Below are 22,728 nucleotides of genomic sequence, written 5' to 3'. Positions count from 1 at the left end.
TAAAACAATTGATCGGTTAACAAACTTCATGAAGGTTGTTTTACATACGTTGAGGGGTGTAGTTTGTATAATGGGGTTATTTATGGGGTTTTACTTTTTTTTTTTTTTATTTGGGCCCCTCAAAGTGAATTAAATATTCAGGTCCCTCAATAGCAGGATTTTGTGTTTTTATGAAAATGTGAAAAATTGCACCTAAAGTTCAAAGCCCCACAACATCCTACAAAAATGAGAGGATGCATAAAAAACCAAGTCAACATAAAGTAGACTTTCGGTAAATGTTAGCTTTCAAATGTTTTTGCTGTGATGACAATGTGTTGAAAAAGTAAAACATTTTGAATTTTTCAAAACTTTCACCAAATATCCGTTTTTCTCATAAACACAAAACATACCACTGAAATTTTTCAACTAACATCAAGTACAAAGTGTCACAAAAATAGCTGGATATGTTCCAAAGTTATAACCATTTATAGTGACACAGGGCAGATTTAAAATAATGGGCCGTGTCAGGAAGGTGAAAAGTGACTTTGGAGGTAAGGGGTTAAATGGTAGCTTTCCTTTAAAATGTGATGGAAAAATGTCAATGTTTTCACTGAACCAACCGACAGTTTCTCCAACCTTGGTGTGAACGCAGCCTTGTAATATGCCTTCGGATAACAACCAAACTATTGAAATGTGATTTTGTGTTTTACGCACCAAAATGCTGTGTGAACATTCCCTAACCGTAAGCTGAGCAGTTCATGCACTGCCTACACGAGAACACGCCCTTCTACAATGGCAGCCCGGGACTTGTGGCGTCACCGCGCCAGCCAGGTAGTTGCCAGGGTCACCGAGCGTCGGGGCGGAGCTATGCGCGGCACTTCCTGCGCCGGTGACGTCACGCGTGTGCGATGTTACATGGTAGCGGATGAGCGGGGCGCCGATTCAGGTACAGTGACTGGGGGCCCGGGGTCACCTCCCAACATGGCTCCTGCCCCCGGTGTCATTACATTGCTCTATGATGTGTTGTATTCCAATATAGATTTCTCAATGTGATTCCACAGTCATTTCCCCCAAATGCTGCAGCTCAGCCATGAACCCTGCTGGATCCCACAGCAAGGCATTGACTTCCATTAGATACCTGCCCTGACCCCGGGAGCAATGACATGGTGACCTCATCAATAAGGTGGCCATACACGTGATGTAAGCAGCAGCCAGAAGTCCCTGGCCTGTCAGATGTCAGTATTGCAGTGCAGAGCCTATACATCTTGTCATTATACGAGTGCAGCTTTATTACACAGTCTCCACTGTGATACGGGGTCTGGGGAGACCCCATGGCATGCTGGGGGCACATAGGATAGACGCCCTGTTCTGGGGAATTGGCCGAGCTTTGCTGGGTCTCCAGAGATGTAAAATTATCTGGGACTGTTTTCCGAACCAGCCTTCCAACACCATTTACTTCTCTGACCTAAATCTCCAATGACCTACTGTCTGCCACTACACCTCTCCTTATACGTGATTCGTCCTCTGTCTTTGATATCATTCCCTCTTCCTATAAAGTCTTGACATCACTGACCCTTTCATGGATGTCCATATAGCTCTCCAATGTCTATTATACACATTGCCCCCTCTGTTGATTTCCCACAAGGCTCTTTCCTAGGATGCCTACTGCTCTCTACCTTTTTTACAAAGCTGTTTACAACCCATTCCCTCCATATTTTTCAGAACTTATTAGCCTGTCCTACATATTGGCCCAGATTTATTAATGTCTTTGCGTCTGGTTTCACGACAATTTGCACATGTAATTATGAAGTGTTTGCGTCAGTTGTGTGCACCACAACACAAAAGTCTGCATCTAAAGGGCGGTTTCGGTTCACAGCGTCCGCCACATTTATATCGGAAGTTTGTGCTCCGACTTCAAACATAAATCCAGAGGTATGTCCGCCCGGCTACGGCCCAGAGGACATACGTTCGTGTAAATTCACCCTTCCTCTCATACTAACTGCTCTTGTTTACGCTGTAATGAAGAGGCCCAACCAGGTTGAAAGAGTGTTGCCTACAGTTGGGAGTCTGTTTCTTCTGGAATAGATATACTGGTTTGTTTTTAATCCTGCATTATATCATAAGGCTTTCTGAAGGTCATGCTTGGATGTCAAAGGAGCTGCCTTACAAGGTTGCTAAACGTCTCCTCATGTATGTCAACCAAACATTTCAAATGTAAAGCACCATAAAATTAATGTGGCTCTTTAAATAATAATGAAAATATTGCATCTACGGTTAATTACTCGAACATTTTTCTCAGAAATTTGATTTAGAGAGCAAATATTCAAGCTTCCATATTCTACTAGGAAAATTATAATGTTAAAGGTGTTGTCCAGTACTTACAAATTTTCTAATAAAATAATAAAATGGCATATACTCACTTCCTCCAGTGCTCCCATCCCCATGTTGTGCCACCCGTTACTGCTGGGTCTCTGTATACAAACTGCGCAGCATTGATGGGTGGTGCCGCAAGATAACCAGAGCGCCAGAGGGGGTGAGTGTTATTATTATTATTATTTAGTATATTATTTTTACAGCCCTCCACCTTTGTATAAATTGTAAGTCCTAGACAACCCCCACCTTATACATATATTAGAAAAATGCATTTCAAGAAATTTCTTGCGACAATAAGGCTACAAGCAGACAACCATGTAATGTCTGTGAATCTTGGACCATGTGTTGGCTGGATTTCACAGATTGACCACAGTGCTGAGGGCAGGACTCTGCACCTCATAAGTATGCAAGATGCATGTAGTCCCTTCTTCACAAAAGCACCAAACTGCTATCATAACAGCAGGGAAGAAGGGACTCCTTGCACCATACATGTATCACTGTGGATGATCTGGGAATCCTGGACCTACCCCTGCTTCTCCCCTAAACAAATAATGGCACACCGGGACTGTGTAAAATTTCCTGGTACTCTATTTGGATGCAGCTAATTCTGTCATTAAATAGTTTAACCGTTATCTCATTGTAATATATTTAATGTCTTTATTTGTATTTTGTTAGTGATAACATCATTTTTGGATTACCTAGAAGATCCCTTTGATATTTAGGTGAGTAGTTATTTAGGAATCTCTGTAGTTCTTTCATAAAGCAAATAAGAACACAAAGTACAAAATTTAATCTGGGTAGGAAATAGTTTCTCCAACACGTGGATCTCTTATTAGGCAATATAGCTAATAGCCTGGCAATAGGAAAACAATATGCCCCGCCAAATTAAATCATATTAGGTTTATTTGTTAGTCAGCATGTGTGGACATTATGATAGAAGAACAAGAGTATATAGAAATATTGGAACTGATGGTATCATACAGATCATAGGTAAAAGAACAATGGTCTTTTACCATGATTAAGGTTTGAACTTATTACTCTTGATGCATGGCTGCAACTCCTTGAAGTACATTTTGGACCTCAGTTCCATAATTCTTTGACCCACAGTTTCTTTTTATCTAATGGCTTTTCTACCAATGTGTCTGATATATGGGGATGAGGGGTGGGGGAGTTTAACCCCTTAGAAATCTCTCAGTCCTCAGCTACATGCAAGTGGTTTTTGCATAGCACATGCTTTGTATTTCAATGGGCTCATAAACACAATAATGGTAAGTCTACAGGCAGAGGTCGCATTAACGCCTCACCACGCGTCATAGACGCGTGATGAGGCGCCATTACCCCCCAAAATAATTGCCATGCGTAAAGTTACGCTTGGCAATTATTCCTTGCAGCGCGCAGGCTGAGCGGCTCGGCGCGCGCTGCAAAAGAGGTAAATGTCGCGCGATCACAGCGCGCGCCGGACCGCTCAGCGCGACACTTGACACAGTGATCTGTGTCATCAGCGCTCCGGAGAGAGAGCGCAGGCCCCGCGATACCTCTCGACAGCGGGGCTGCTGCTCCCTGTCCTGCTCCATCTCTACCTGCCCGCAGATCCGGACGGGTGAGTGTGTGATTGTAGGTGTAATGTTCTGTGTGTGCACTGTAGTGTAATGTTCTGTGTGTGTGTGTGAGTGTAGTGTGTGCTGTGTTCTGTATGTGTGAGTGTAGTGTGTGCTGTGTTCTGTATGTGTGAGTAGTGTGTGCTGTGTTCTGTATGTGTGAGTGTAGTGTGTGCTGTGTTCTGTATGTGTGAGTGTAGTGTGTGCTGTGTTCTGTATGTGTGAGTGTAGTGTGTGCTGTGTTCTGTATGTGTGAGTGTAGTGTGTGCTGTGTTCTGTATGTGTGAGTAGTGTGTGCTGTGTTCTGTATGTGAGTGTAGTGTGTGCTGTGTTCTGTATGTGTGTGTAGTGTGTGCTGTGTTCTGTATGTGTGAGTGTAGTGTGTGATGTGTTCTGTATGTGTGAGTGTAGTGTGTGATGTGTTCTGTATGTGTGAGTGTAGTGTGTGCTGTGTTCTGTATGTGAGTGTAGTGTGTGCTGTGTTCTGTATGTGTGAGTGTAGTGTGTGCTGTGTTCTGTATGTGTGAGTAGTGTGTGCTGTGTTCTGTATGTGAGTGTAGTGTGTGCTGTGTTCTGTATGTGTGTGTAGTGTGTGATGTGTTCTGTATGTGTGAGTGTAGTGTGTGCTGTGTTCTGTATGTGTGAGTAGTGTGTGCTGTGTTCTGTATGTGAGTGTAGTGTGTGCTGTGTTCTGTATGTGAGTGTAGTGTGTGCTGTGTTCTGTATGTGAGTGTAGTGTGTGCTGTGTTCTGTATGTGTGAGTGTAGTGTGTGATGTGTTCTGTATGTGTGAGTGTAGTGTGTGCTGTGTTCTGTATGTGTGAGTGTAGTGTGTGCTGTGTTCTGTATGTGTGAGTGTAGTGTGTGCTGTGTTCTGTATGTGTGAGTGTAGTGTGTGCTGTGTTCTGTATGTGTGAGTGTAGTGTGTGCTGTGTTCTGTGTGTGTGTGTGTAGTGTGTGATGTGTTCTGTATGTGTGAGTGTAGTGTGTGCTGTGTTCTGTATGTGTGTGTAGTGTGTGCTGTGTTCTGTATGTGTGAGTAGTGTGTGCTGTGTTCTGTATGTGTGAGTGTAGTGTGTGCTGTGTTCTGTATGTGTGTGTAGTGTGTGCTGTGTTCTGTATGTGTGTGTAGTGTGTGCTGTGTTCTGTATGTGTGAGTAGTGTGTGCTGTGTTCTGTATGTGTGTGTAGTGTGTGCTGTGTTCTGTATGTGTGAGTAGTGTGTGCTGTGTTCTGTATGTGTGAGTGTAGTGTGTGCTGTGTTCTGTATGTGTGTGTAGTGTGTGCTGTGTTCTGTATGTGTGTGTAGTGTGTGCTGTGTTCTGTATGTGTGAGTAGTGTGTGCTGTGTTCTGTATGTGTGTGTAGTGTGTGCTGTGTTCTGTATGTGTGTGTAGTGTGTGCTGTGTTCTGTATGTGTGTGTAGTGTGTGCTGTGTTCTGTATGTGTGTGTAGTGTGTGCTGTGTTCTGTATGTGTGTGTAGTGTGTGCTGTGTTCTGTATGTGTGAGTGTAGTGTGTGCTGTGTTCTGTATGTGTGAGTGTAGTGTGTGCTGTGTTCTGTATGTGTGAGTGTAGTGTGTGCTGTGTTCTGTATGTGTGAGTAGTGTGTGCTGTGTTCTGTATGTGTGAGTAGTGTGTGCTGTGTTCTGTATGTGTGTGTAGTGTGTGCTGTGTTCTGTATGTGTGTGTGTAGTGTGTGCTGTGTTCTGTATGTGTGAGTGTAGTGTGTGCTGTGTTCTGTATGTGTGTGTGTAGTGTGTGCTGTGTTCTGTATGTGTGTGTGTAGTGTGTGCTGTGTTCTGTATGTGTGTGTAGTGTGTGCTGTGTTCTGTATGTGTGTGTAGTGTGTGCTGTGTTCTGTATGTGTGAGTAGTGTGTGCTGTGTTCTGTATGTGTGAGTAGTGTGTGCTGTGTTCTGTATGTGTGTGTAGTGTGTGCTGTGTTCTGTATGTGTGTGTGTAGTGTGTGCTGTGTTCTGTATGTGTGAGTGTAGTGTGTGCTGTGTTCTGTATGTGTGTGTGTAGTGTGTGCTGTGTTCTGTATGTGTGTGTGTAGTGTGTGCTGTGTTCTGTATGTGTGTGTAGTGTGTGCTGTGTTCTGTATGTGTGTGTAGTGTGTGCTGTGTTCTGTATGTGTGTGTAGTGTGTGCTGTGTTCTGTATGTGTGTGTAGTGTGTGCTGTGTTCTGTATGTGTGTGTAGTGTGTGCTGTGTTCTGTATGTGTGAGTAGTGTGTGCTGTGTTCTGTATGTGTGAGTAGTGTGTGCTGTGTTCTGTATGTGTGAGTAGTGTGTGGTGTGTGCGCAGTGTGGTGTGTGCGCAGTGTGGTGTGTGCGCAGTGTGTGGTGTGTGCGCAGTGTGGTGTGTGCGAGTGTAGTGTGCGCAGTGTGCGAGTGTAGTGTGCGCAGTGTGCGAGTGTAGTGTGCGCAGTGTGCGAGTGTAGTGTGCGCAGTGTAGTGTGCGCAGTGTGCGAGTGTAGTGTGCGCAGTGTGCGAGTGTAGTGTGCGCAGTGTGCGAGTGTAGTGTGTGCGCAGTGTGCGAGTGTAGTGTGTGCGCAGTGTGCGAGTGTAGTGTGTGCGCAGTGTGCGAGTGTAGTGTGTGCGCAGTGTGCGAGTGTAGTGTGTGCGCAGTGTGCGAGTGTAGTGTGTGCGCAGTGTGCGAGTGTAGTGTGTGCGCAGTGTGCGAGTGTAGTGTGTGCGCAGTGTGCTACCGAAATTTTCATACTCCTCCTCGGGTAAAAATACTCCTCAAAAATGGTGAGAGGAGTATTTTTACCCTTCTGGAAAAATGTTAGTGCGACCTCTGTCTACAGGTGTATGAACCGACTGCAAGTTATGGAGCAGGTCATCTTCTTACCTGTGTGTACCACTGGACTGTACTGCCAATGGACCACTAGTCTGTTTTTTGCGGCCCAATATTGCAGACGTTCCCAGGCAGTTAGCCTCATAATAATTAAAGTGACGACCTTCCCGTACACTACTGCATTGTTCACATGCGACACTTGGGGTTTCCAGTTTTGGGTATTGTTGGGGATGCCAGCAGTCAGACAGCTGTCCTGTGTTATTACTGGAAATCACATTTAAAGCAATCTACACTTTTTTTTTTGCTTTAATTAGAGGGTTTGCAGTTGCATTTGGTATAAAAGAGTATCAATGGACAATACCTGGCTTTGTCAGGAACTGTTGATGGAATAATTGTTGGAGAATATGTTGCACACTACACTTCCCGCAGCATTCCCTTATTACTATCTATTAGCCAATGTGGTTTCCTGTGACTGCATTATATATTTTCCTTCTTATAACTATAATAATAATAATATTCTATTACAGTTCATCTGCCTTGCCAGATGGCAGACTCTAGGATGTCTTTTCAGCCAGCATCCCCTTCTGTGACCCTGCTTGAGAAGAGACATTATAACAAAGCACTCCGGGACTTACTGAGGAGGATCCGAGATTCAAATAGGTAAACTCTAATGATGCATTACACTTAAGTCGTATCATGTTTTCTATGGTTTTCTATGTTTTCATGGTGACAGTTTTTGCTTACCATGGTGTTCACCAACTCCTTTATTATACAGGTGGTGCTCTTACACAGTGATGAGTTCAGGACTCCGAGCATCAGTTATATATGATGCAAGGAGTCCCTTCATCCTCGCAGAACAACAGAACTGAACTGCAATCCTGCACAGTACTTAGCTGTATTCTGGAGGTTTTGGGATGGCTACTTGCGTCATATATTACTATGATACTTTGAATCCCATGCTGGCACAGGGTTTAGTCCATTAAATCTAGCCAGCACATTGTCCTTTATATACGGACCGATTGCAGTCCGATGTTTCCTACGTTAAAGAGGTTTTCCCATGAACAAAAGTTAGGCCCTATTTACACGATAGGGCCTAACTTGCTGATCAGTGGGGGTCTCGGCGATGTACCCCTCGTCGCTCCATCGGACTATTGGAGCAGATGTCCGCACATGACTGTCCTGCTCCATTAATCTCTACAGAGCGACAAGGGGTCCGACAGACTCCTTGTTTTCGTGATCTGGACCGTGGATAGGGCCTAACTTTTGTTCTTGGGAAAACGGTATTGCCCACACTTTTACGGAACTGCCCATATGACTAGATGACTGATTCTCAGCATTGCAATAGCAGATATATAAATTAAGAGAGGAGCATATGTTGTATGAACATCCACCGCTAGGAGGTTAACTTGGTGTCTAAGATTTTATGCAAATCAGGTACCAAACTTGGATGTGCTATATGACTGGGTCCATATACACAGGTTAGTTATTTACAAAAAAGGTCCCTAGGGACCTCACTGAGACCCATTGGTCTAAAACTTAACTTTTAATATATTTAAACAATAAAAGGTAATAATTGGATTGCTGAAACCTATTGAAGACACACAATTAAAATTCTACAAATCGATGGCGTTGGGATATTATCTGTAATAATAATAATATATCCCAACGCCATCGAGTTGTAGAATTTTAATTGTGTGTCATCAAAAGGTTTCAGCAATCCAATTATTACCTTTTATTGTTTAAATATATTAAAAGTTAAGTTTTAGACCAATGGGTCTCAGTGAGGTCCCTAGGGACCTTTTTTGTAAATAAGATTTTATGCAAATCCTTTATTTGCTTTGTGGAATGAATAAGCAAACACTGAGAAAAATACTCTACTATCATAATTTCCGAAATTGTGAATGACAGCCGATAAGTTTATGTGTATGGGAGTTTTACAGAAATAATATTGTGCTGATCATATAAAATTCTTACCATGAAGTAGTATCTTACCGTTTATGTGAGGATTGATAATTTTTATGATTTAAGTCAACTAGAGATCACAGATGAACACATTGATGATGAAGTGTGCCCAGTGCAGGATTCTTATACCTACTTGTATACAGAAACAGGTAATACACATTTGATTGCAAAATCTTGTGTGTTGTTTCAGTTTTCATTGAGGATGTAATTTATTCTCTTGTAGATGTTTCTTTACCATCACACTTGATATCCAACTCATGTTCTGAACCATCCTTTGCAATGAGTGGGTCTGCAGCTATTAAACAGACTAAAAGGAAGCCACAAAACACTTCATTGAGGAGTCCAAATGTTTTCCCTTCTGAGGTCCATGATATATATGAAGAGCTGTCAGAAATCTATCAAAAACTGCAGGTAGGAAATTCTGAAAAATGACTAAAAATTAGGACCATATTTAATTCCTTATGAACTATTGGTGTTACACGTGATGCTTTTAAATGGTTGTGTACTCTCAGCATCTCTGTTTTCAGCATTATACAACACAGTGTCTTGGCTACCTCTGGCCTGATAGCTTAATACAACCTACCTCAAAACATTGAATGCACAGTTGTATTTGATCCAGCATAATACCCAGAAAATTGTGTTCTGGCTCTCTAGATCCAAATCATGGAGAGCATCACTTATAATACAGTTAATGCACTTGACATACCAGATATGGGCCCTAAGGTTTGCAGCAAACACAAATCAAGTTACAGATATAGGTGTGGAGTCAGACATGTGATAAAATGGACTGACTCAAACTCCACAAAAATATAATAAATTATAAAAAAATATGAAATTTCCTTTAAATGTCTGCTCTATTCCTGATCTAAGGATTTACACTAGGGGTGAGCTACGTTTATTGGTTCAAGGTCCACTAACCAAACTACTAATAGTAGGAGGCCCCAGGGCTTAAAACCACTAATTCTGCAGACCCCAAGAGCATAAAACTAATACTTTATACCCCAGAGCATAAAACTACTAATATTGGAGACCCTTAGTAGAAATAAAAATATATGGGACCTCCCGATCAGAAAATAACAAATGAGACCTCCAGAGCAGAAAACTACTTATACTGGAGACACCCAAATGGCGACCACAGAGAAGACAAAAAATAAATATATCCTCTCCTTTCCTGGCTCTTCTTCTCTTTCCTACTTCACACAGCTCTCTTCCATGTGCCGATCTCTTCTGTGTCCTGCACTGATTGTATGCCCCAGCATCAGGACATGGAGCAGACATGCACCATGAAAGGTTAAGGTCCCCGGAGCAAAACAGTACAGATGAAAATTACTTACCTCTCTTGGGTTTTGTCCTGCTCCCCTGGTCCACTCTGCTCTGTGTCTTTACTCCGACACATAAAACAGAGAGCCAGAAGGGGAGCAATGATCGCATTTATTTCAGCACTGCTACAGTGACCAGCAAAACAGGACTGTGGAGGTGGAGACCATTTTGGTGGAGATGTAGTCGGTGTCAAAGTTAGGGAAATTGAGGAGACTGAGTTGGAGCCAGAAGTTTGGTTTAATGAACCCCCACAGCCTAGTTTGTCATACTAAGATCTCATTTAGATGGCCGTTCAGGGGGCAGTGATAGAGTCGCATGATTTTCGACCAGATCACTGACCCCCGTAGATTTCTATGTATCCTGGTCGCAATGCACTGATAAGAGATAGAGTACATACAGTAATGGCTGCATAGTCCCCTCCATCTGCATGAAAAAAGCAGTAGGTCACAGGAAGTCCAGAGTCCTGCTTACCACGGGTCACATGACCTGCGGCTATGGGCACTCTTTAATGGGGTAAGTATAATGTGTGTGACCCTTTAAGGGTCTTCTACTTACCCTGGTAAAGTTTTCGATAAGTGGCCCTTTAAGCCTAACATTGGTGGGGGTGGCAGCTGGGGAAATATGTAGCCGGCTGTGTGCTGCAATTTCCTCTCATGCGGTGAGATTACATCAAGCAGAGGGAGGGGCAAAGTGCTCAGAGAGGAAGATGAGACACTGTAACAGCCTTTGAAGCTACAGCACTGAGGAGCTCTCAAAATATCCCCAGGAGCCTTTCAGGCTCATCATTTTGAAAGTTGATTTTAGAAGAAGGGAGACCATGGATTACAAATATAAGAAGATTACCACAGTCACAGTGCCTGGATCTATCAGTAAGTTTACCTGGTATGTAAAAGCTTGGAGTCTGTACATCTCTGCTGACTTCACCCAAAGTCATGGCATAGGGACAAGATCTCCCCTGTATTAAATAGACCATTAATGTCTACTAAGAACTGCATAATAATGTTCTTGCTATAAAGATCCCTTTCCTAGTATCATCGGGTGCATTTGCATTTTATTGTAAAACTTGTGTTTTTTGTGTTTATATAGCAAGAGAGAATGTCACAGCAAGAATATTCCCTTCAGCTAAAAAGACGAGAGCAGAGCTTACTAGAAAAGGAGGAGATGCTTCTGAAACACCAGGCCACACTGAGCAAGATAAAAGGCGTGGAGGGCATTGTGCATGAGAAATTGCGAATAATGAAGGCGGTAAGTTACTTCTCTAGCTTTTATTACTATATACGGTAAGTTTGCTTTCTGTTCCATAGCTGTTAAAATACACTTACCATAATATATATATAATTGGTAAGCAAACTTAAATAGCCTAGCCCTGATAACGGAGCCACGGTATGCTCTCCATGTTTGCATGGGTTTCCTCCGGGTCCTCTGGTTTCCTCCCACACTCCAAAACTTACTGATAGGTTGATTAGATTGTGAGCCCCATTGGGGGCAGGGACCGATTTGGCAAGCTCTGTACAGCGCTGCGTAATCTGTGTGCACTGTATAAATAAAGGAAGAATTATTATTATTATTATTATTATTATTATTATGCAAGATACCTGTAGAGACCGTTGTATTCTTATAAGGTAAGTGCATCCTTTATCAATGCGGGATGCTACAGTACATGGTCCTGCTTTTCTATTCATTTACAGAACATTATTTTTGTTTCAGTCTTGATTGTAATCTCGAACAGCTAGAGAATAAAGATTTATCAGTGCTTCTAGTCTAGTTTCTGGCAAATCGGCGCAATGTTGCGAACCTGGTGTAATTTTGTCTAGCAGTCACGCTGCCTGACGGATGCATCAAGATTCCTAAGCCTCTTTATGTATCCACCTGGACAGATGGTGCGTGGCCTTTATCATACCTCGGAGCACAATAAACCCCCCCCCCCCAAAAGAATCAATGCAGAGCCTTGCATTTTAAGAAGTGCAGTTAGGTGGAGACAGAGTACACATTTGCTTAGTTCATGTCGGGGTGCAGTTCCTGTAAGTCTCCGTACACCAGATCAATCTCTACAAAGAGAAACTATACTTCCTGAGTGCAACCTGTTTATGGGTCCATGGCAGTCATATAGAACTGTAATATGGATTCACATAGGACTGTAAAACATGTGCATTCCCCAAAAACACTACATCCAGATTCCCATGCAGATTTTAAATGCCTTGGCGGATGTCATTGTCTGTAGAGAAACTTCCTGCTTTATGTGTATAGTGTCTCATTGGTTACAAAGATACTCAGATCTGCAGCAGATTTTACCTACACAATCTTGTCACACCCTTTTCTAAATTAGCATTTGTAATTCTATTCATATGTACATTCAATTGAATAAATACACTGCTTCTTTCTTTTATACGTATGGCTTTGATGTATAATGTAATATCATGTTTTATGCATAGACCTGCACATGGAGACAACCTCCTAATCGCTGTGGTAATCAAAGCATAAGTCTTGTCTTCTGTAATCTAAACATTCTTATTACATTTCTGTGCTGTAGATGTGTTTCTTTATGCTTTCCTATATTTTCATAATCGTCTAGTAGATTTCTTTGAACATAGTTTCTGTACTGTGACTAACAACTTGAGTAGCACATCTTATACCAGGGCACATCAAACAACATTCTAGCACCATATGTCCCAAAGTAAAAGGTATGTCATTTTCCACTTTACACAGATTGAAACAATTTAGAAAATAAATCAAGTGGTACAGATCTTTAAATATTTCCACATTGGCCCATCAGGCATAGGTTATGTGTATTATTAGCTGATTATTTTCTGCTATACATGCCATTTTCTGGGCCATTGATGCTTCCAATTGATGTTGTCACTCTTCTTTTTTGTTTCTCATCAAATACATTATCATTACACTATTCAGACTAGACAATTACATTTTTTATGGGCCAGCTAGTACAAGTTGCCTGAGATTTAATAAGAGTCCCAAACACAAACAGCCACTGTTCATGTGAAATTTGGGGGCTCAATAAAAAAAACTTTTATACTCACCTGAGCTCCCTGCATCTGTGTTTTGCAAGTGAAGCCGGAGTAGTGCACCATGGCTTCTTACGACATGCGCTGTGAAACTGGGTTCACACAGCAGCATGAAAAGAGGTGTGCTGGGGCATAGCTACAGATGCAAGTCTGATATGCCTCATCAGAATCGCATCTAGGTTAGGGTTGCACCGATGCCAGAATTTTGAGTCCGATACGATACCCAGAAAAGTATTGCGATACCAATACGATACTTTTAAGAAAAGAGGAAAAAAATTGTCTGAATGTTTAGGGTGTGGTCACAGGGGCATTTACATTACGTTTAGAAATGCAATCCAAACGCCTGGGGGCGGGGCTCAGCCTGGTCACATTTGCATTTCCATTGAAACACATACGATAAGTTACGGTAAACCAGTGATTTGCAAGGAGAAGCTTTAGTGCTTTATGATAGTGTAGTATATGCGTTGTAAAGGTTGTCCTAGTAATGTTAATATAAAATAGTATACTAAATAGTATCATTTAGGGCTCATTTAGATTGGCGCTTTTGATGTCTCTTTGATTTTTTTTGGTCTTATACATTTTTATTAATTTAACTATATTATATGATTGAAATATTATCTCCATAATAATAATCTCCTTAATAATGATCATCATCTCCATAATAATAACCTCTCTGAGAAGATTATTACTCTATATATACCAGTGCACTAAGCCTGTGTCACAGTGTAACAGTGAAGCTCTTCGTTACAAAATCCTCCCATAGACAACCACTGAGCCTGGGTAGAGGCTCTGTCCTGTATCTGTATGGCAGGTGGAGTGTGGAGGTTGTGGGTTCTATTCCCAGGTTGGGAAAAAAATTATTTAATTGCATAATTTAGAGTCTACTGTGTAGGGAAGCCATGGGAGATGTAAAGACTCCAGATAGATGGTGATATCCTGATCCCTGCTCTGCCACTAACCATGCACATCTACACAAAGGATTCCCTGCCCGATGTTTCCTCTGCAGACATATACAAGGAGTCTGTAGAGTCTGTGGAAGTCATTTAGTACCGCAAGTAACAGAAACCTGTAATTGAACCGTTCTGGCTTAGAAAGTATCATATAAGTACCAAAATTTTGATGCATCGTGCAACCCTAATCTAGGTACCTTATATACTCGAGTATAAGCCTAGTTTTTCAGCACAAAAAATGTGCTGAAAAACCCAAACTCGGCTTATACTCGAGTCAAAAAAATAAATCAAAACTCACCTTTCCGGTGGCCCCCTTAGATCTTCTGTGCGATCCATCCGCTACAATGGTATTGTTGTGCTGCACAACGGAGGGGGGGGGTTATATACACTGGAGCAGGGCATATCAGGTTATATACACTGGGGCAGGGCCTATCAGGCTATATACACTGGGGCAGGGGCTGGCAGGCTATAAACTGGGGAGGCTGTGACCAATGCATTTCCCACCCCCGGCTTATACTCGAGTCAATAGATTTTCCCATTTTTTTGTGGTAAAATTAGGGGCCTCGGCTTATACTCGGGACGGCTTATACTCGAGTATATACGGTAAGTGTAAATTGTTGTTTTTTTTTTTTTTTTTTTTAAATTACATGCTGTTTTAGGACCCTAAACCACAGGTCCATATGGACCTGTAGTTGGTTTAGCGTTCTCAATAGGCGTGACTGGTCCTCTTTAAAGGAAACTACCACATATTGTGCCTTTATTAATTATTTGTGCTACTGCATGACTATGGGATATGTTTATGGTGCTACTGGGGATTCTATTTTTTAATGATTTAATCATGCAATTGAAGGTTATTCAAAAAAAGCCTATAAATTTGCTATCCCTGTATGAAATTGCCCTATAGAAAAAAAAGTTCCACAATAATTGCGGAAGACAAGACTACAGGGGTAGAGTTAACGAGGGAAGCCAAAACATTGATAGAAACATCATAGAAATGAAAGGAGGGAAGTAGGTTTCAGTTATACATAAAAATAAACTCCATGGTATGAAAAAGACAAATACTTGTACTTGTCATTTCTGCACAGTTGGTCACGGTTTTCTTTTTGATATACCTTTCCATTTTTTTTATTCTCCTTTCATGTTTAATATCTTTTTGTTCAATGTGGTTGCATGGATAGCCAAACTATTCATTTTTTCTATTACAATTATTCTCTGCTCCTTTAATGTGGATTTTTGCCAGGCAAACATTACTTTGATGCAAAATGGGAAAGCTAGTACTGACTGTCTTCTTTTTTTGTTTTCTTTCCAGCAGTATGATGTAGAGGTAAAACAGCTGTCAGATGCCCTCAAAGAAAAGATAAAGGAGAACAAGAGATTGAAGTCGTCTTTTGATACTTTAAAGGAAATGAATGACACCTTAAAAAAGCAGGTAAGACCAATATTCCCTCTAATACACAGTCACGTATAGGACTTGTATAAGAATGCAAACATATCCCTTGTTTCTAGCCACCAAACTGTAAGTTGTTATTGTAGATTCACAAGGAATAGGTACATGCAGAGGACTTTGCACTGTCTACATAGGCCTATCGATTAATGTATACCTCTCTGGGCCTGTAGGGGTCTGGCTGGAAATGTTTAAGTGTATAAAACACAGTTAAATGATTTCTTTCAGTATACACCTTTTGATTCTTGAAGCCTTACTAGAAAGAACTATATATGGAACTCAAACCTGTTTGCTATATTCATAAATTGTTACTCCCTTCCGTGTAACATAGTCCGATATAGACTACTGTTATAACGATATTATTCTTCTGTGTTTGATTGGTGGTAAAGACCATACCTACTACTCATTTCTTTAAAAAAAAATCTAACTTTTTGAACGTGTGTCCTTCCATTGACCTTGGTACAAATGTTGGTGTTATTCACGTGTCGTATGGGACCATATTCCTAACATTCGCTCCAAAATCGTTCTGTTCCTTGGATCTCTGCTTTGGGTTGCAACTACAGGTCCACACACACAGAGTAGCTGCTTTTAATTGAGGTTGTCAGCATGTGACCACCGGCTGTTTCCATTACTGAACCACAGCAATAACTAATATGAGAAAAGAAATTACCAACGGATCTACCGGTTTATCTCCCATTGCATTCAATGCCTTTTTGTATCATTTTCTGCTAAGAAAAGTCACTGTAATTGTTTTTCTATTATGCCTGTGTTCCTGTTCATTGACGACGTGCTGTTAATTTGGACATCCTCCCCAGAAGAATTCGAGATTTTTGTGACGGAATTGAACCGGAATAACTTGGGCCTGCATTTCACATCAGAAATTCAAAGAAGCAAAATTACCTTCCTGGATCTAGAAATCAGTAAAACCCCTATAGGTGAATTGGCGACTACAGTATACAGAAAGTCAACAGCATCGAATAACCTATTACATTGGGATAGCTGCCATCCATACCCTTTGAAAAAGGGGATTCCAAAGGGCCAATTCCTCCGTATGCGGAGAAACTGCAGCGGATTTCGAGAGTTTGAAAAGAAATCCCATGATCTCAGTGATCGTTTTAGAAGTCGAGGATTTCCCTCACGGATTCTTAAGGAATCATACCAACAAGCCAGTAGGGTAGAGAGAACATCTCTACTTACTCCTAAAATGAAAGAAGGAGCAACAGATGCAGAACAAAAAACTCGCATCATCGGTACCTATGATGGTAATCATAAAGAGATCAGGGAGATAATCGATAAGTATTGGGATATCCTTTTACACGACAAGGAGTTGGCCCACATGATTCCATCAAAACCAGCTATCAGTTATAGACGGGGTAGAAACCTCAAGGACCTATTAGTCCATAGTTACTTGCCACCACCTAAACCCAAGGAAACATGGCTTAAAAGAAGACCAAAAGGTACCTTTCGCTGCGGGCATTGTTCAGCATGTAAATGGATTACACCATGCAAAACAGTAACGAGTGCAGCCACATCAGAACAGTTTGAAATACGGGATTTCATAAACTGTTCCACTACTGGTGTGGTATATGTTGCCACATGCACATGCCCGGCAGATTATGTCGGAAAAACCTTTAGACATTTTAGAAAGCGAATTCAAGAGCACATACTTGGCATAAAAGACAACAAGGATACTCCCCTGGCCAGACATATGTGGAAATATCATCAAAGCAATCTAGAATCCATATCATTCAGAGGTATGGAGGAGATTAGACCATCGGCACGAGGGGGAGATTGGGATCAAATGATCCTCAGAAAAGAAGCCCAATGGACATTCAGGCTAAACTCCTTAAAACCGAACGGAATAAATGATTTTATATCATATGCGAGTTTTATTGAATAGAGATATACTAGCACTCAGACAGCTATAGTCTATTTGATCCTGACTTCTAATCCCTATCTCTCTATACTCCCACTGTACTTTCTAAATATAGGAAGAAGATCACTATTTAGAGAATCCACTAAGTCAACATTCCATACTAACCATATGCCAAAGGTCCTTGTAGCAAAACATCAATAATCTTTAATGAAGATTCAGATCATTCTGTACCTAACGCATATGAACCTCGAAAGCACTTAAAAGCCATCTGTCGTATATGTATCTGCAATGCTGCCAGGATACTGTGATAAAAGCACTGGAAGCAGTGCTATTCCTTAAATAAACCATCAGTGATAATTCACGTCAGATCCTCTTCATGATCGGAATCGATCGGGTGCAGATCCTTTCTGGGATCGACAACAAATGTGAATAACAAAGTAAGTATGAACAAGAGAAAGGCTTTAATCGGACAATTCTGGAAAAAGCAATGAAGTGTAATCAGCAATAGGAGCAAAACTCCTTGATACACTCAAACACTCCCACTCTACTTACGAAGCAGTGCAGGAAGCAACCAGGGGGATGTATCAGACAACTAGGGCACCTCCCCAAAAGTATCTGATTGGCCAACGCACTGACACACCTTCGAAACACATTAAGTCAGCCGATTGGACACAAATGAAGGCACGTCAGCGGTGACGTGCCAGGATCTGCAATATAAACAGGGCTGTAACAGCGCGCACCGCGGCTAGTAATAGGCCGACGTGCGCACAGCACGGACCTATAATGCATACACGTTAAGTGAAATTAGCCAAAAACAAAGACCCCTGATGAATTGTGGCATAAGAAACGCGTCGGGTCATAGGGTTTCATGTATGCGGATACAGTAGAAGTGAATCTAATTAGCGAAACCGCAGTGAGAGTGCAGTCTAGCTATGAGAGATTAGAACCTAGATTGACTAACAGCTGATCGGTTGTGAAAGAGTGCTATTGCCGTCGGCATCCACCACCAGGATGTGGACTGCAACTGCATCTGATGACTAACAACTACTGATTAGCAGACCTAAATGTAGGTTTACTCTCAGCGAATAGAGCACAGTCGGAATTGTGATGGAAACAATCTCCTAGAGATAGAGCCTTCTAACTAATCACCGATTACTATCAGATTGTTGCCGAATAAGACAATACAATATAGAATCTGTATTAATACACAGCTGAAGAATTGAGGAAAGATGTACCCACCGTATGCATCTGCTAACAGGATGTAAAAAGCGGATGTATTACAGATCAATATACCAGCATTGTTGTACAATACCCGGATTCTATTACAACATAAGGTGATAGGCATAAGTGAGAGAGAAACAAGTCTCGAAATAGAGCCTCTCGCATTAATCACTGACAGTCAATACAGAACTGTCAGTAAAGAGATACTATAGAAGGCACAGCATGTAGCCTAGACAGGCCAAGTGATTGCCTTCTGACCGGCACCACTGTAGCTCACTGCTGTAAAGTTTTAGTAATGTGAATTATATACATCATAATTCACATGCAAAAATATTAGAAATTCCACTCAGTGGGAATGGGTGTTTTTGATTAAACACTGACATCAACAAGCGTTGAACTGTGCACAACAGCACATAAGTGTAAAACACACCCACACACACAAAAAACACTGAGTTGCTTCGTCTATATGTATGTATGTCTGTACGTCCAGTCCTTGAACGTTTCTCCAAAAATTTTTTAAAAGGATAAAAATAAAAGTTACATTTTAAAATTATCTCTAAAATATCTCCACCAACAGTGAATCAATTCCTGTTGATTTACTTTTTAATTGGTAGCCATGAATTTTAGCCATAGAAAAACTCATTTTATCATGGCATATCTCTATTAGATTTTTTTTTTTTATTGTGTTGTATTTTTGTATTTGTATTAGAATTTTCAGTAAAAAAAACATCAGGTGTGAAGCAAGTAATAGATCAACAGATCCTAATGGACCTTCACAGGGGTCTATAAACACAGCTTGAACAAGGTTCAAATACAATGAGTAACATTAAAATAACAGTAATCAATGGTAAACTGGAAAATGTGATATCTGATTTCTATTAGATCTTTTTACTTACACACCAGTGACTTGTCATTATGGTCTCACATTTTCTGTTTCTGTCCTCCAGCTGAATGAAGTGAGTGAGCAAAATAAGAAACTGGAAAGTCAAGCTAGGAAAGTCCAATCTCGTCTTGAAAACCTACAAGTGAGCTGCTTATTATTTTTGCTCATTGGTCATGTATAGGAAATGATATGTGCTTATAGGGCATCTACCGCCAGGATGAAGGACTGTATTCAAATGAGCTTGAGGGGCTCCAGGCTCCATTAACACCTATGGATCCTGGAGCCCCTCAGCCTCATTTGCATACAGTCCTTCATCCTGGTGGTAGATGCCCTTTAATAGGATCTCATACTTGTTTTCTAGAGAAAGCAGTCATTCCTCACAGTTCAGAAAAGCAAAGAAATTGCCCAGATTGTGCAGCTTCCAAAACCCCAAAATGTTGAGAAGAAACCGGTTTCCATAAAACCTAAGGTATGATTGCCTAATGTTGTAGGCCAGTGTTGTCAGTTAGTCACAGATCTTCTTTTGTCATCTCTTTTGAGTCAGCTCTGCCCATCCCCATAGCAGTGTGCGCCATCGACTTGATCAAGCTGTCAAGGTAACAGCCTGAATCTATACTGTACTGGGCTGATAATCATTTATACTGTACATTTTTGTACAGTCATATTCTTGGCTGTATACATCATCATATGACCATAGCAGTCAGGTTATATAGCTATTGAGTGCTAAGACCAGCGATTGGCTGTAACTGTTACATGTTACACCTACAGTAGCTGTACAGGCAGGAGCAAGCATAACCAGAGCCTAAAAGTGGAAATGTGGAGAAGTAGGTTTTCGACAACCCTTTCAATTTTGTCTTCATTATACTGGATAGTGCATCTGCTCCATTGTTTCTATAAGCAATAGTTAAAGGTCTCTGGCACTATTTCTGTCACCTCTACCTTTTGGAGCAGCTCACAAGGATCCATCCCAGCCTTTATCTAGTTATTTCATACATTAATCATTATAAAATCATATTTTCTTTATTATGTAAATGAGGCTCATCACATGGTGATGTCACACCTGTTCCCCCTCCCCTCTCCTCCCCCTGCTCATGTCTGTGTGTAATGTATAGTAAAGCATTGCTAGTGTCTGTGCTTTACCTGTTGACATGCTGCATCCTCCTAATACACATGTGTGAGACACAGACATCAGCTACACAAGTACCTGACATGTTCTGCTATAACATGGCTGCCTGGAGCTGTTGTATCTCTCCTTTACACACACAAGCTGCAGGGGGCGCCAGCACCAGGAAGCACATGGAGCAGCCATTACACTATTATACAAGCTGTCAGTCATGCACTGGGGGTGTGGCTGTACCTCCCACTCATGAATAAGCTGGACAGCTTGAATATGCTAATAATTCATTGGACATTTCACAGGTCATTTGCATACAGCTTTAGGATCTCATTGCTTAGGTTTACAGGCATGTAGAGGGATAATGAAAGGATAGAGGCAATGCTTTCTAATGGCAGTTTATGAAAATATATTTAGATTAGAGGGTTAATTTGCATGACGGGTTCTCTTTAAAACAAGAATATATTTTTGTGAAGAACAAGCACATGCATCGTCAGCTTTTTGCTTCACAAGCATCATTTGGCAATATTTTATTTTAAAATTAGCATACCTAAACAAATTCCAACTCTGGCTATACCCTCTTTGTGTGCAAATGCTACATACATCATCTGTAGAAATTTGCCTAATTTACTCTTTTGATGTGCAAAGAACACAGATGTAACTGATAACATTTTGGCTGTTTCAAAGGTTTTTAATAATATTCAAGTATACAAGCTGGTAACTATTCTTATGGATTGGCTTTCGGAATCGGAAAGTAATAGAGGCCGAGACAACTCATTACCCATGGATAAATTACCTACAAACTATCTTCAGGAGAAGTCTGCTAAGGTATGTATCTTGCAACATTTTGTATGTTATGCTCTCAGAACTTCATCTAAGTAGGCAAGATACTTTAGAAACTACAAGATTTGGATATATTGTACTTGTTACATAAAGTGGAAGTCTGAGATTGTGAGAGCCGGTGTGCAGGAGCATGACCAGTTCTAAATACATCACAGGTTCCATTATATAATTATAATATCTAAAATACAATACTATAATCTTAATGTACTAGATTAAACCCACCCCACGTATGTACATAGAAAAACAATCACACATAGAGTCCCTTAACCCACCTAACAATTAACTATTCCTAGAGGGTGCATTATTAGAGATGGGTTTATAAAGGAAAGGGAAGGCAAGAGCTTAAGCAGGGGAACAAAGGGTATTGCCAAGATGGGGTTAGATCAGCCAAAGGGGAGGGATACAAATATTCAGCAAGGTTGCCTATCTTCACAGGGGAAAGTGAGTTGGTAGTCTGAAGTAGTAGAGTCAGATGGTGAGTAGCTTCTATACAATAAGGAGTCCTGTATGTAGGATACATGATGGTGAGAAGTCCAAGGGGAAAACTATTTCTATACATGTATATAATCGACCAGTGCATCTGTTTCTTTAATTTGACGGTTAATGAGGCTCCCTTCAGTCATACCAAAATTGCTCAGTAAGTGGTGGTACATCTTAGAGATATCCCAGGTTCACTTAATTTACATATATAATTTACATATAAATTTATACAAATGTTTCTTGCTTTCTTTTGCAGGTTTTGCCAGTTATTGTTGAGCAGTTCCAATGGATGCCATTGGTCAATAGTAAACTGCATTATTCCTTTATGAGGTTTTCATACTGGACATTGAGGCAGCTTGATAACCGAACGCAGGTTAGGAATTATGATTTTCAATTTAATTTAGCTTTTTTTTTTGTGACTGACTTATCTTCTACCCTTAGTATATTGGGATTGTTTCACAGTTGTCCATGTCGGTTAAAATGAAATTGCTTTTATTTATTTGACTGCAGTCTACTTTGACCTCAACCATAAGACGCCTTGGTGAGGAGACATTCAAAGGAGTAATTTATCATCCTGGGGAGGAGAGTGTGCTGGAAGATAAGCCACGATCTGTAGCCTTCTTTAAAAGCAACAATTTTCCATTGAGATTTATATCCACTTTGGTCATACTAAAAACTGTTACACAAGGTAAGGTTTATGACCGTTTATAAGTAGTTACAAAGAGAATAAAGTAAACATCAAGCAGTACTTTCCGATGAGGAGTCTCCTGATTCTTGGTGAGGCATAGTAGAGATCACTTTGGTAGTGATTATGTCCTGATCTTTCCTGTTGCACAGACTCTTCCATCAGAATATGTATTTGGAAA

At 40.9% G+C, this 22,728-nt stretch overlaps 1 protein-coding gene across 4 annotated transcripts in view; it reads left to right on the top strand.

Moving 5' to 3' along the window:
- The first annotated feature begins 787 nt into the window (after positions 1 to 787).
- The window catches only part of CCDC138 (coiled-coil domain containing 138), a 31,874-nt gene continuing 9,933 nt past the window's right edge, over positions 788 to 22,728 (top strand). The window contains exons 1-13 of one of the 4 annotated variants that reach the window (XM_072135820.1): positions 811 to 925; positions 1,702 to 1,911; positions 3,028 to 3,074; positions 7,277 to 7,409; positions 8,778 to 8,860; positions 8,935 to 9,122; positions 11,118 to 11,276; positions 15,311 to 15,430; positions 19,490 to 19,567; positions 19,787 to 19,894; positions 21,227 to 21,367; positions 22,119 to 22,235; positions 22,373 to 22,550. In XM_072135820.1, the coding sequence (XP_071991921.1) occupies positions 7,294 to 7,409; positions 8,778 to 8,860; positions 8,935 to 9,122; positions 11,118 to 11,276; positions 15,311 to 15,430; positions 19,490 to 19,567; positions 19,787 to 19,894; positions 21,227 to 21,367; positions 22,119 to 22,235; positions 22,373 to 22,550 (1,288 nt within the window). In that variant the 5' untranslated portion in view covers positions 811 to 925; positions 1,702 to 1,911; positions 3,028 to 3,074; positions 7,277 to 7,293. Of the gene's footprint in view, positions 926 to 1,701; positions 1,912 to 2,417; positions 2,513 to 3,027; positions 3,075 to 7,276; positions 7,410 to 8,777; positions 8,861 to 8,934; positions 9,123 to 11,117; positions 11,277 to 15,310; positions 15,431 to 19,489; positions 19,568 to 19,786; positions 19,895 to 21,226; positions 21,368 to 22,118; positions 22,236 to 22,372; positions 22,551 to 22,728 lie in introns of those variants that run through there. The other 3 variants (XM_072135819.1, XM_072135821.1, XM_072135822.1) reach the window with 3 other exon arrangements.

Source organism: Engystomops pustulosus, chromosome 2 (assembly GCF_040894005.1).
Source record: "Engystomops pustulosus chromosome 2, aEngPut4.maternal, whole genome shotgun sequence".
NCBI classification, from domain to species: Eukaryota; Metazoa; Chordata; class Amphibia; order Anura; family Leptodactylidae; genus Engystomops; species Engystomops pustulosus.
Note: the sequence above shows the minus strand (reverse complement) of the source record. Positions and strands in the feature narration are given on the sequence as shown.